Source organism: Salmo salar, chromosome 16 (assembly GCF_965601325.2).
Source record: "Salmo salar chromosome 16, fSalSal1, whole genome shotgun sequence".
NCBI classification, from domain to species: domain Eukaryota; kingdom Metazoa; phylum Chordata; class Actinopteri; order Salmoniformes; family Salmonidae; genus Salmo; species Salmo salar.
In genome coordinates, this window is record NC_138306.1 from 78,742,458 (window position 1) to 78,756,682 (window position 14,225).

General features: G+C 41.7%; 1 protein-coding gene across 3 annotated transcripts; it reads right to left on the bottom strand.

Moving 5' to 3' along the window:
• Positions 1 to 7,419: 7,419 nt before the first annotated feature.
• LOC106574774 (uncharacterized) lies at positions 7,420 to 14,196 on the bottom strand. 3 transcript variants are annotated; one of them, XM_045711119.2, is made up of 5 exons: positions 13,865 to 14,196; positions 13,141 to 13,236; positions 12,740 to 13,038; positions 12,252 to 12,478; positions 7,420 to 8,453 (listed from the first exon to the last, which is right to left on the bottom strand). In XM_045711119.2, exons 1-5 carry the CDS (start codon positions 13,929 to 13,931, stop codon positions 8,351 to 8,353), a joined length of 792 nt encoding a protein of 263 aa, XP_045567075.2. In that variant the 5' UTR covers positions 13,932 to 14,196; the 3' UTR covers positions 7,420 to 8,350. The 3 variants fall into 3 exon arrangements, with proteins under 3 accessions (XP_045567075.2, XP_082819133.1, XP_045567074.2); XM_082963007.1 differs by having other exon boundaries at positions 12,350 to 12,478; positions 13,129 to 13,236; XM_045711118.2 differs by having other exon boundaries at positions 13,129 to 13,236; positions 13,865 to 14,192.
• Positions 14,197 to 14,225: the final 29 nt, after the last annotated feature.

Here is a 14,225-nt window from a genome sequence, read left to right on the forward strand (position 1 = left end):
GGGTGAGTGAAGGGAGTTCGGAACAACTGAATGTATGCGTCTTAGAAGTAGTTTTCACATACACGCTATATATGTCCGAACTCAGAATCAAATATGCTTCCCAAAAATAACATGGTCGCTGTGGTAAAACGTTTATTTTGATATGGCGATTTTCTGCATTTATCAGTGCCATCCGTTAGCCTGATTTCAGATGTGTCCATGTAAACAAGATTATTAGGGAAATAGTTTTTCTTGCAAAGCATGTAAACGTTTTAATCGAACTATTATATGAATCTGACTATCCACAATAATTGCATTATTGTGTGCATGTTACCGTACTCAGTAAATCCTCCTCATGTTTAGTTTATCACAGGTATGTCATGTGTCACCTGTTTGGAAGAAATGTAAGTGAAGTTTATTAAGCAGTAAGTACCCTGTACTCAGTAAATCCTCCTCGTGTATATGTAACAAGTATCCCTTATGGTCATCTCTTGTGGACAGACTACGCAAACATAAATGGTACCGTAGATATGTCATGATACAACGGGGTGCGTTCAATAAAGTGCAGCATTAGTTCCGATCCTTAGATTTTCGTCACTGGTTATTTGGAGAAATCCCGATTTCGCAGGCGTTAGCATCTTTTGAATTAAGGAAAGGTTTCCGATTTTCTTTCTCTCTCTTCTCTTAACACGTAAGGACCCAGAATTTAATCGAGCATCTGACCAATTACGCAATACATTAGTTCTAGGTTAATTTAGGCAACATGCACTTCTTCCTCAACTAGATGTCTACCTCTGTGGATGAGAAGAAAAAATAACTGAAATAGCATTTCTAAAAGGTATTGTTCTGAATCCAACCAGCCTTTATAGATTAATGATATAAAATGTGCCATACTCTTGACATCAGACAGCAAGCTATGTCAAGTCTAAGTATACCCGGTCTATAATTATACTGCATGTTATATTCAGAAAGCCAAAAAACAGAAACCAGAGACTCTAAATAAAATTAAAATCATCTCAATATATCTAAGAGTACCCTCTTATCCACAGCAAATCATCAGTGCATTCAGTACAAATTCTTCACAGCACTAAAAATAGTGCACTAGCAGTGCAGAAGTTCTTCATGTTAAATACCTAAGGTCATAACTGAAATTGTTATTTTATCAAAGACATTTCCTAATTTCCCCAGTTGACATGAATTAGCATGCTATCTAATATCCTTGTCATCACATTAAGCTATCTGAGCTTGATTTGTTGAAAAATGACACACTCATGTCAGATCAGTGTCACAGATGCGTAGCTAGTGTTGCCTTACTCCCCACGGTAGAGCAGAGCCAAGTAACAAAACATACTTGTGTGTTAAGAGTAAACCCATGGAAGAAAGACTGACTGCCAGACATCACTGATTGTTTGGCTTGTATTCATGTTATCCTCCTGATGGCACTGACACAGATAGAGAATCAGCTGCCAGCCCCCTCCCTCTCTTCCTCTCTTCTGAGGAGTAGGCACTGATCTGCCAGAGGACCCTGTACCTCTCTCCGTTTATCTGACAGTTGATCCTCTTCCTCTGGGCACTGCCGCTACTGCCTTCCATCTGTGGAGGCGACCGTCAGGACAGGACAGACATGTCACTGTGGCGTGGCGACTGGGGAGGTCCCGTGCAGAGCTGCTTGTGATTTAGAAACTTGGCCTTGCCAGAAACCCTCCTCCTCACATTAATTTGTCATGCACAAGTTCACCACTCAACGCGCAGACGCACGCACGTACGCACGCACGCACGCACACCCCCCCCCCCCCCCCCCCCCCAAAAGGAGATCTCAAGACATTATAAGCAAAATGGAAAAATACAGGAAGCACAAATGATTGCCCAACAGGGAGAGAATGATAATCCTAATCAATATACTACTCTCCTCCACCCACCCAAATCACTAAGCTATAATCGGCACATTTGCCTGTATCATTCAGCCAGCTCTGGATGGTGATATGATGTAATATCATCAAGGGAAATTCAGATTCTTCCCTGATTCTTTTGTCAGTTCTGATAGGAGGCTACGTAAGGGGGAGAGGAGTTCCATGTAGACGGAGAGTAAACAAAACCTTATGACTGAAACACAGCGACTCTGTCTCTCTGTCTGTCTGTCTCCAGGGCTTTGGTCACAGTCACTTTTCTCATTTCTAACTTGTCAGACTCGGCTTCATCTTTTTTATCGCCATTGAAATCCCCATTCGCACCACGAGGCACTGGATGGAGCAACTTGATAGTGCAAATATGACAATAACACATTTGGACCGAAGAGCAAAGAGAATGTATACAGACACCACCACCAAGGCCTACTGAGACTGTAGACACTGGAGCCTATTACAGCCCATCTTTAATAGACACTATATCAGTGTTCTTTATCTATGCTGTCTGTTACTACGTAAAAGCTTCAAGAAGTGAGAAAGTAATCCACCTATGCCATGTTGTATAGGCTAAATCACAATCCTCCATCTTGGCCCCGGGGGCAGTAATATAGAATGAGGGTTTATTTCTGTGTCACTGCGGTCGGGTGAGACTGAGTAAGTACACCTTTCTTTCTTCCGTGCAGGTGAGTGTGTGATAATAGTTTGTGCAATCCAAGGCTGCTGGAGATAGTGCCTGCAGCACCCTGGTTAATTTGCTGTTGCCAGTGATGTGTTAAATGGCCATCTGTGAAAAGGTGAGAGCCTCAGTAATGACTTCCTGTCTGGATGAGAAGGAACGGTGGAGTTTGGGTCTGACTGGGAGGGGGGGGGGGGGGGGGGGGGGGGGTACTCACACTTGATGTTCCTGGTAAACTGGTATCATACTCACTGTACAGGGCAAGTTGAAACTGCATGCAATTGTGCCACTGGTGCTACACAACCAGAACTGTCAGTCAAAGTTACTTCCAGTGATATGGCACCATGGGGAATTTGAGAGTGAGTTTTGCTCTATTTCATTAATAAATTAAAACATGTTCTGTGTTTTCTGGTTCACTAACCACATTCGTTAATGATGGTTAGTTAATACAAATATATGCAGTATATCTATTTATGATTTAGAGCTCAGCAAAATTTCAGCAAGTAATTTAACCATTTCCAAAATCCCAGAACTAGATAAAATGCGTAGTGAGGAGTTATTACTGCACATGTTTTACTGGTCTTACCTCACCAAGTATAGTATAGATTGAAAGGGCCACATCAGCCATACTCAGACATTGCAGTTCAACTCCTGCCCTGTATTTGAGGGTATTATGCTGGTCACCTCTGAAATAGAGTTCTCCCACCTTAGAGAACGTTCACCAGTGGATAATTATCCCTAATCATCGCCTCAACAAGCCTACTGTGTAATTTTACAGTAGTCACTTTGGACAGCTACAGCTAGCTAGCATTCTGCTTTCAGCTTGATCAGCAATTCTCTGTGTAGGTTTGGTCACAGCAAGGTCATACCAGATCGACTTCAGTATTCAACGTTTGTCAAAGTCCCCAGGACGTTGGGAGATGCCTTTAATGCATCCACTAGGGGCAACGTGAGCGCCTATTACCATCTGGTACAATGGTTGCCAACTCCAGGCCTCATGTACCCCCAACAGTACGCATTTCTATTGTAGCTCCGGACAAGCACACCTGATTCAACTAGTCAACTAATCAACAAGCCCTCATTTAATATATGTTTTTTTATTAAAACATATTATTTGTATTTCATCAGTGGTCATGCTGCCCCCCCCCTATGATCATTCCACTCCACCTCCTCAACACTCTTTACTCTGCCTCCACACCACTGGACATTTATATGCCACAGTTGTTATTATTATTATGTATATAGTGCTATTTCTATTGTTTTATTACCATTTTCATGATTTTATTTAACTTAGTCCTGCATGTTGGAGCTCGAAAATTAAGATTTTCACTGCACCCTGCAACCCTCTACATGTGACTATTATATCATCTGAATCAATGAGTTGTCTGGGGGCTACAACAAAAATGTGTGCAGTTGGAGATACTGGAGGACTGGAGTTGGGAAGCACTGGTCTAGTAGTCTCAGAGGATCACAGGTTCAATCCCAGGGCTGGAGTTGGGAAGCACTGGTCTAGTAGTCTCAGAGGATCACAGGTTCAATCCCAGGGCTGGAGTTGAGAACCACTGGTCTAGTGGTCTCAGAGGATCGCAGGTTCAATCCCAGGGCTGGAGTTGAGAACCACTGGTCTAGTAGTCTCAGAGGATCGCAGGTTCAATCCCAGGGCTGGAGTTGAGAACCACTGGTCTAGTAGTCTCAGAGGATCGCAGGTTCAATCCCAAGGCTGGAGTTGAGAACCACTGGTCTAGTAGTCTCAGAGGATCGCAGGTTCAATCCCAGGGCAGGGCACTCGTTTTCATTTTTTCTGTTTCTACCCTATCCCAAACCTTAATCAGTTGGAATGAATGTCTAAACTTAACCCCCGGACAAACGTTGAATACTGAAGTGAGATCTTATTGGTAATTTACCTTTCACTCTAGACCGAATACTTTATGTGACGTGCCTGATATAAATTCTAATGGAAAATGGCACTTGCTGATTTATTGAGAATACAAAGCGTGTTTGACTGATTGGGATTCTACCTTGTTCCGTTTGATGGTGCGATTTCATTGAAACTAAATTGATAATTGAAAAGTTGGACTGTAAGAAGCAAACAAAATGTAACCGTATTAGATACTGCTTATCTGCCTCAATTGTTCAATACGGACCATGAACTCTGAAACAGAATCTAGCATGGGAGTGTTTGAGTCACAGTAATGACATTGTAGTCTCAGGGGGGAAATTCTGGGTTGATGCATGAACTAATTACATGCTTATCACACTATTTTACAAGGGAAATATTTTAAAGCGAATAACTAATAAAAAAAAATCAAAACAGTCCAAAAATCTGTGAAAAGGCTTTAACATTCAAGTGTTGATTTCTAGATCATTCAGCACAAATCTTTCTAAGGAGTGTTGTCACTCAGCTCTTGAGTGTGGTGGTGTGTGTGTGCGTGTGTGGAGAGAGAGAGAGAGAGAGAGAGAGGAGAGAAGGGGACTGCTGCCTGTACTGTGTTTTGTTCGATGGGCCACTCTCCTGGAGAGAGGCAAAGTGAGGACACACTCGCCAAAAGCGCTGTCCCCAGTCAGCCATGAAAACAGCATCAGTGTTCCTGCTGCTAAGCTGCCAGCGCTGAAATGAGACTGTCTAGTGACACAATGCCCTAGGAAGGCTCAGGTCAGCAGCCCTGCCTAGGCCCTCACAGAGGGCAGCCTGCCGTGTCACTTCAGCTGGCCGGCCCACTCTCCACACAGGGACGAAAGTGAGAGGACTGAGAATGTCCCCATAACAATCTCTACCTCTCAGAATGGGTGTTATTACTCAACAGGGACCAGTTTCTGTTTCTGAAAAGAACTGCATGGGCAGTTAACGATCAAATGTCTTAATTACTTTTTAATGAAAATTAAAAAAATGTTTTACCCACATAAGACAAAGTAACAAAATATCATGAAGGCAATGGTCTGAGCTCTAAACCCCAAAACATTCCAAAATAGTTTTGATGTTTAACATGCAGTCTAATTCTGTTTGCTCCCCAGGTCAAATAAGCCAGGTGCTCATGAATATAGAAGGAATTAAAGATGCGAGAAGTTATTAATTACAAGTTGGAGATTTTTAACAAGGTTATTCTTTCATTTTGCTTTCCAGTCAGAGACACGGCTGTCAGGTCATCTCCTGTTCTCTCTCCCCAGGTGGCCCTGAGGGCTGGATACTCAGACAGCAACAACAGCCCTCGCAATTCATCCAAATGCAACAGTCAGCAATGGTTCTCATAAAGGAAGGTTGGTACAGGAGTGTACATGGTTCATAAACACAGGTCAATGTTGAATGTGAAAAGGGCAGAACGATAATGAATACCGAAATGAAAACTGCACTTTAAAAAAATCTACTCATTGTTCATTTTACTTACTGATAGGAGTAAACAAATGTAGCAAGATTACATTTTCCAGTAGATGGCCAGTTAGAATCAAATTCCCAGACAGGAAATTAAATATTTTCTGTATCACCAGTGTGCATTGAAGAGCTCTCTCTCCCCCCATCCCAGCTCCATACATCAACCAGCGCATGGCTGTCTCATTGGGAACGCCAATTAGTTAAACTGAAATGTTCTGTTAGGAGGGTATTGTGATCAAGGCTGCTAACAATGGATAAATAGCAATCTCCACATGATTGCCTGTCAAACTGATTTATAAGAAGGAATTCGGAAAGAATCCCCCCCATGTAAATCCCGACGTCATTATTTACTTCTTAAAACCTGAATTCATACTTTTATTTCTTGGTTCAAAAATGCTCATCTAGACGTTACCACAGAGATATGCTATGAGATGGATGTAATGGAATTAAATCAAGAAGGAATACATAGAAGTGAAATAGCAGCAATGCTGCAGAGTACTTGGGTTGTGTCTGAAAACACAAGCCATCAAATCCTTGCTTCCTCCGTCCTTACCTCAATATACCTCTCAAAGCAAATGAGGCGTCGCTCCTGCTCCTCCCCAGAGCTTTGAGGAAACAAGGATTTAGGACAGCTAGGAACATTTTCAGACACTATTATGGACGCTGAGGAAACGAGAGCGTTCTGATAATTGAGCAGTTGCCAAGGACACTGATAACACACTGCAGAGATGGCAACACCCTCCTGTGTCCTGCGAGGTACGCTAATCACAGTGTTTGAGAGTGTGAACACAAGGCTTCATCTGCGGCGGGATAGAGACATCTTCATTCAGATTGCTCTTCCAAAAAGCAATGAATGTTACTGCTAGAACTGGATGTAATGCCACACATCTGGTGATAAAGCTTTTCATGTAATAGTGTAAACGAATTAGCGGGCAAGGCTAGATTTCATTCTCCTCATTCGTTCAGCGTTAACCATTGGGTATTTCTGAATGCCAGTGTACTGTGCTGGGTTTATACAGAGGTTGGTGCTCAGGATAAATTATGTAACATGGGCTCCACATAGTGGTGGCACAGGGAACAGGAAAATCAGACACCGTCACTGAGTAAAAGGGCAACCAACTACTGCAGTGCTCAGCAGAAAACATTGAGGAACATTCTGATGGAAATATATGACGTTAATTAGAACATAATGTTCCAGTGACGTGCAGACTGAGGAATCACGTCAGTTCTATTTATGACGCTGTCCCACTTCTATTGCGAGGAAGTATCGCTAATGTTGATGAGATGTAGCCGTCAGACAAGTCAGTCAAAACAAGAAAAAAAAAAAAATGTAATTCTCCTCACATGCTTGCACTGAACTTCTGTCCTCTGAATGAGACAAAATGCAAGGGGAGAACCAGCAAATTAATTCAGTGACAAAGCAGGTCTCCAAATGTCTCAAAACAGTAAATCAGTGTCATGTGTTTTAGAGACAAAACCAGAAATTCAGAATGTTGAAAAAAAGTAGAATTTTATTAAATTAGATTCTATTTTATCAAAATGTCAAGTTTCCAGGATGAAGAACATAAGTGCAAAACAGTTATTTTAGACAAATATTTACAAAACAGGTAGCATTCAGCCAAGTTGAAATAAGGCAGCTGTTTCATGTATCGTGGCATTTTTCAACACATCTACAAAAACATCCCCCACATATAAAACATCTAGGTGAAAAGGACAGTTCATTTCCCTATGACAGCATTTCACATTTTAAAGGCCATTTCATAATTTCCTTATGATAACATTCAATAGTTCAATGGCAATAAACACATTTTACAAAACAACTTAATACAAAAAGCTTAAATTCATATTTAAAAAACAGCTTACGAAAATTCATCAAAGCTTTCTCTTGTATTTACTCTGAGGGAATACTTTAGACAAGGCAAGGCGGAATACTGTAGGCAAGGGGAATACTGTAGGCAAGGCGGAATACTGTAGGCAAGGCAAGGGGAATACTGTAGGCAAGGCAAGGCGGAATACTGTAGGCAAGGCAAGGGGGAATACTGTAGGCAAGGCAAGGGGGAATACTGTAGGCAAGGCAAGGGGGAATACTGTAGGCAAGGCAAGGGGGAATACTGTAGGCAAGGCAAGGGGGAATACTGTAGGCAAGGCAAGGGGGAATACTGTAGGCAAGGCAAGGGGGAATACTGTAGGCAAGGCAAGGGGGAATACTGTAGGCAAGGCAAGGGGGAATACTGTAGGCAAGGCAAGGGGGAATACTGTAGGCAAGGCAAGGGGGAATAGCGCAACACAAGGCAAGGATACCAAACATAGTTGAATGGCAACCACTGATATACGCTGTTCAATAGTGCAACCCCATAGACTTGGAAGGCGTGCTGATTGTTGTCAGCTGATCTTAGTGTTGGCCATTTCAGCAGGTTGGGCATTTCAGCGGGTGTTCATGGAACAAACCTGTGCTTCGCTGAGGCTTCTCTCCAGCTCCTGAATACAAGGATAGATCAACTGACTGTGCAGCTGTGCCATTTTAAACCTGAAGGAAAGAGTTATAGAAAAGAAGAGTTGAAAGGAGCAGTATTCCCACTGATTTATCTTCACAGGTAGAAAGGGCCTGACTTTCCCCTCCCACAAAATAACTGTAGAAGCTACAGTGGCAAGAGAAAGTATGTGAACCCTTTGGAATTACCTGGGTTTCTGCATAAATTGGGCATCAAATTTGATCTGATCTTCATCTAAGTCACAACAATAGACAGTTTGCTTAAACTAATAGACACATTGTATTTTTCTTGTCTATATTGAATACATAATTTAAACATTCACAGTGTAGGTTGGAAAAGGTATGTGAACACCTAAGCTAACGACTTCTCCAAAAGCTAATTGGAGTCAGGTGGCGGCTAACCTGGAGTCCAATCAATCAGATGAGATTGGAGATAAATTTGATTAAAAATAAAAAATAAAAATAAAAATCACACAATTTGAGTTTGCTATTCACAAGAAGCATTGCCTGATGTGAACCATGCCTCGAACAAAAGAGATCTCAGAAGACCTAAGATTAAGAATTGTTGACTTGCATAAAGCTGGAAAGGGTTACAAAAGTATCTTTAAAAGCCTTGATGTTCAAATTGTCTATAAATGAAGAGCGGCACTGTTGCTACTCCCCCTAGGAGTGGCCGTCCTGCAAAGATGACTGCAAGAGCACAGCGCAGAATGCTCAATGACGTTAAGAAGAATCAGCTAAAGACTTACAGAAATCTCTGGAACATGCTAATATCTCATCAGTTGATGAGTCTACAATACGTAAAACACTAAACAAGAATGGTGTTCATGGGAAGACACCACAGAAGAAGCCACTGCTGTCCAAAAAAAACCATTGCTGCACGTCTGAAATTTGCAAAAGTGCACCTGGATGTTCCACAGCAATACTGGCAAAATATTCTGTGGACAGATGTAACTACAGTTGAGTTGTTTGGAAGGAACACACAACACTATGTGTGGAGAAAAAAAAAGGCACAGCACACCAACATCAAAACCTCATCCCAACTGTAAAGTATGGTGGAGGGAGCATCATGGTTTGGGGCTGCTTTGCTGCCTCAGGGCCTGGACAGCTTGCTATTGTCGACGGAAAAATTTATTCAAGTTTATCAAGACATTTTGCAAGAGAATGTTAGGCTGTCTGCCAATTGAAGCCCAACAGAAGTTGGGTGATGCAACAGGACAATGACCCAAAACACAGAAGTAAAGCAACAACAGAATGGCTTCAACAGAAGAAAATACACCTTCTGGAGTGGCCCAGTCAGAGTCCTGACCTCAACCCAATTGAGATGCTGTGGCATGACCTCAAGAGAGCGGTTCACACCAGACATCAAGATTATTGCTGAACTGAAACAGTTTTGTAAAGAGGAACGGTCCAAAATTCCTCCTGACCATTGTGCAGGTCTGATCCGCAACTACAGAAAACGTTTGGTTGAGGTTATTGCTGCCAAAGAAGGGTCAACCAGTTAAATCCAAGGGTTCACATACTTTTCCCAACCTGCACTGTGAATGTTTACACGGTGTGTTCAATACATACATGAAAACATAATTGTTTGTGCGTGATTAGTTAAAGCAGAGTGTTTGTCTACTGTTGTGACTGAGATGAAGATCACATTTTATGAACAATTTATGCAGAAATCCAAGTATACTTTTTCTTGCCACTGTCGATGTCTTTTACTCCCAGTGTTGCCATTAGGAAAAAGTTGTGCTGGTCAAACATATTTCAACTTGCCAGACTGATGCCAATGTGCAGTTTCTCTAGAGATAAATCAGATCAAGCCCGGACTGTGCGATGTAGTAGGCGGTTGTAATTTCCAACAGGCCAATGTTCTACATAGTTCAGCGCAGAAAACGTGGTAATTAACTACAATGACCATAATCCATTTGTCCGGTTTGTGTGTTTTCACACAACTTATTTACACATTAGGTAATAAAGCTAGAATCTATAACGTTTCTAGGCGCACTGGTGCTCCTAAATTAGAACTCCAGGCCGCACAGCAGAATATTTAGGGGCATATGCGAGTACAATGGTCGCACTGTGGAGCCCTGAGCCTCGTCTGTCAGACTCACTTTGTGAGCCGGTATCAGGTAATACAGTGTTGAAAGTTTGCTATAGCAAGAGCTCAAGACTAACAGGCAGAGTTGACAGACTAGAGAGATACGATTTAAAAACAACCAGAACCAACCTCCATGCATAGCCAAAGTGATTTATAAAGCACATTTATTTATCTGGTTTTATGCATTTTTACCATCCAAACGCTGCCAATTCTCAGTCAACGGAAACACAGTTTAAACCCAATACAGTGTTAACCTGTTAGGGCTAGGGGGCAGCATTTGCACGTCTGGATAAATTTTTTTTACCCGATTTAATCTGGTTACTAATCCTACCCAGTAACTAGAATATGCATATACTTATTATATATGGATAGGAAACACTCTAAAGTTTCTAAAACTGTTTGAATGGTGTCTGTGAGTATAACAGAACTCATTTGGCAGGCAAAACCCTGAGACATTTTCTGACAGGAAGTGGATACCTGATGTGTTGTATTGACTTTAAACCTATCCCATTGAAAAACACAGGGGCTGAGGAATATTTTGGCACTTCCTATTGCTTCCACTAGATGTCACCAGCCTTTACAAAGTGTTTTGAGTCTTCTGGAGGGAGATCTGACCGAACAAGAGCCATGGAACGATGATGTCCCATTAGACACCTGGCGCGCGAGTTCATGTTGGGTACCCTCGTTCCAATACGTTATAAAAGAGTATGCATTCGTCCACCTTGAATATTATTCATGTTCTGGTTAAAAAAGGCCCTAATGATTTATGCTATACAACGTTTGACATGTTTGAACGAACGGAAATATATTTTTTCCCCTCGTTCATGACGAGAAGTCCGGCTGGCTTACATCATGTGCTAACAAGATGGAGATTTTTGGACATAAATGATGAGCTTTTTTGAACAAAACTACATTCGTTATGGACCTGTGATACCTGGAAGTGACATCTGATGAAGAGAATCAAAGGTAATGGATTATTTACATAGTATTTTCGATTTTAGATCTCCCCAACATGACGTCTAGTCTGTATCGCAACGCGTATTTTTCTGGGCGCAGTGCTCAGATTATTGCAAAGTGTGATTTCCCAGTAAGGTTATTTTTAAATCTGGCAAGCTGATTGCGTTCAAGATATGTAAATCTATAATTTTTTAAATGACAATATAATATTTTACCAATGTTTTCTAATTTTAATTATTTAATTTGTGACGCTGACTTGACTGCCGGTTATTGGAGGGAAACGATTTCCTCAACATCAATGCCATAGTAAAACGCTGTTTTTGGATATAAATATGAACTTGATAGAACTAAAAATGCATGCATTGTCTAACATAATGTCCTAGGAGTGTCATCTGATGGAGATTGTAAAAGGTTAGTGCATCATTTTAGCTGGTTTTAGTGACCCTGTCTTTGACTTGACAAAACATTACACACAACTCTTGTAAATGTACTGTCCTAACATACTCTAAATTTATGCTTTCGCCGTAAAACCTTTTTGAAATCTTAAAACGTGGTTAGATTAAGGAGATGTTTATCTTTCAAAGGGTGTAAAATAGTTGTATGTTTGAAAAATTTGAATTTTGACATTTATTTGGATTCAAATTTGCCGCTCTTGAAATGCACCTGCTGTTGATGGAGTGCACCACGGGTGGCACGCTAGCGTCCCACCTAGCCCATAGAGGTTAACAATTCAATCAGAACACCTACGACCTGTGAAAAGGTTCCAAAGAAAGGAGGACTCTTACCTCCTGTGCAGCTCTATGGCTTTGCTGGGGTCTGGGCAATAGTGCTGTAGAGCTGTGACGCAGTGTGCTGCCAGCATGATGTAACACTGTTCCCTCACCGAGTTGTGGCTGCTGGTGTCCCACTGTGGCAGCTCGCTGGTGTACCTCCACGCCACTAGGGCGTGCTCCAGAGTAGACTCCCACTCCTCGTTCTGCAGCAGCAGCTGACCCCACTCCTGGCAGGAAACCTGGGAGGAAAAAGACAAGGTTCGTTCAAACACATAGCAGGTGATGCAGCATCTTACCAATCACCATGACAACCCATAATTTCTAGCTATTAAACCATCTTAGAAGCACTTAAGTCAAACACAATCAGCTTGAATAAAGTTAGTGTGTAAATCTTAAAATACATTATTTACTGCAAGGAGATTCAACTTCAGGTCAATTACCCAAGTTAAATTCACATAAGGGCAACTTAAAGAGCATAAAACAAAAATGTTGATACTCACTTTAAACACCACCAGGTGTGGATATGCCTTTCTGTAACAGTGTGCGTCTCTGTTGGACCCCAGGCGTGAGTAGGGTATAGATCTATAGACATTGGTCTTCTTCAGATGCAAGTCCTCCTGTATCGGTTTCAGGTCCGTAGTGAGAGCTCTGGGCTCCTGCCTCTGCCCCTGTTCTACTAGGATGAAAGATCTTATGAGCTGCACAAGCTGCTGGTTGGACAGGGGTGTCTGGTTGTCTTCCATTCTCTCACTTTGGGCCTCACTCCGACTACTCCCTGTTCTGTATATGGCTGGGTCCACTGCAAAACATACACCACCGTATTGGTCACAGGCCAACTAATATAAGACTACAAACTGAATGACATGATCCATTTAATTTGCTTACTAACATGAATGCCCACGTTTTGAGTTGCTGGTCAGGTTTCTGCCTCTAGAGGTGGTTGAGAATGGAGTTATGCGTGAACTTAGAACCTCCAGGTAGGACCTTCTCAGTCGAGCTGCAAAGAAAGATTTGGCATAACTTTAAAGTGCATTTGTGACTAACGTTACAGGATCATAGTTAACCCAGTTACAATATTACTCTATTTGTACTAGATAGCAAGGCAGATGCAATGTTTTGGTAACGTTACTTGCATAAAAAAAGAAAATAAATGGTCATGTCTTGCTGAATTAAAAGCTACCAACAGCTCACCCACAATCAACAATCTTTATTACTTAGCTAAAAATGTCCAATATCAGCTCGTTTGCTAGTTATAACTAGGTAAAGTTGTTATCAAAGGCTAACAATAGGTACCATGATGTGTCACTGCAATTGCTAACTCAAAGCTGGCTAACTAGCTAGTTGACCACACCAGTTAATATTGACTTATTTCCATTATTAGCACATTGACACGATTTGTTTGTTCAGACTTAGTGTTTTAATGGATCTTACTGGCTGACTTCATTGTTATGATTTAACATATTTAGAAAATAAGGTAGCGGTTACTTAGCTAGTTAGCCACATTTGTTCCCGGCGCGCGCTTACTTTACCAAGGACAGCTGTTATGATGCTGCAGTTGGAGGGAAATTTAGCGGGCTAACCAGCTAACGTTACCTACTTTATGAAGTTGTTGAAGTCAGACGTACCTGCAATTTTCGGCTGTGGAGCTGGGATTTCCATCAGGGCACGTCTTGAGTGACACATGGTTGCCATATTAGATACTTTGGATCAAAACGACAGACCTCTTGCAAAAAGTTTGCCAGTTATGTTGTTAGCTGTCTAGCTAGCTAGGAAGCTGTCTAGTAGTGTGCAGTCAACAAACTGTAAAGGTTGTACTAATAACGCGCAGCTATCGCCTGCCAAGTACCTCAAATAAATGCCATAAAATGTAATAGTTGCTGACAAAACTTTGCAAAGCTCTTCTCCCGCGAATGTATGACAAAATACTGCCGCAAGAACATAGCGCGCGGGCGTGTCTTCATTACCCATCAACCTGATTGGTCATTG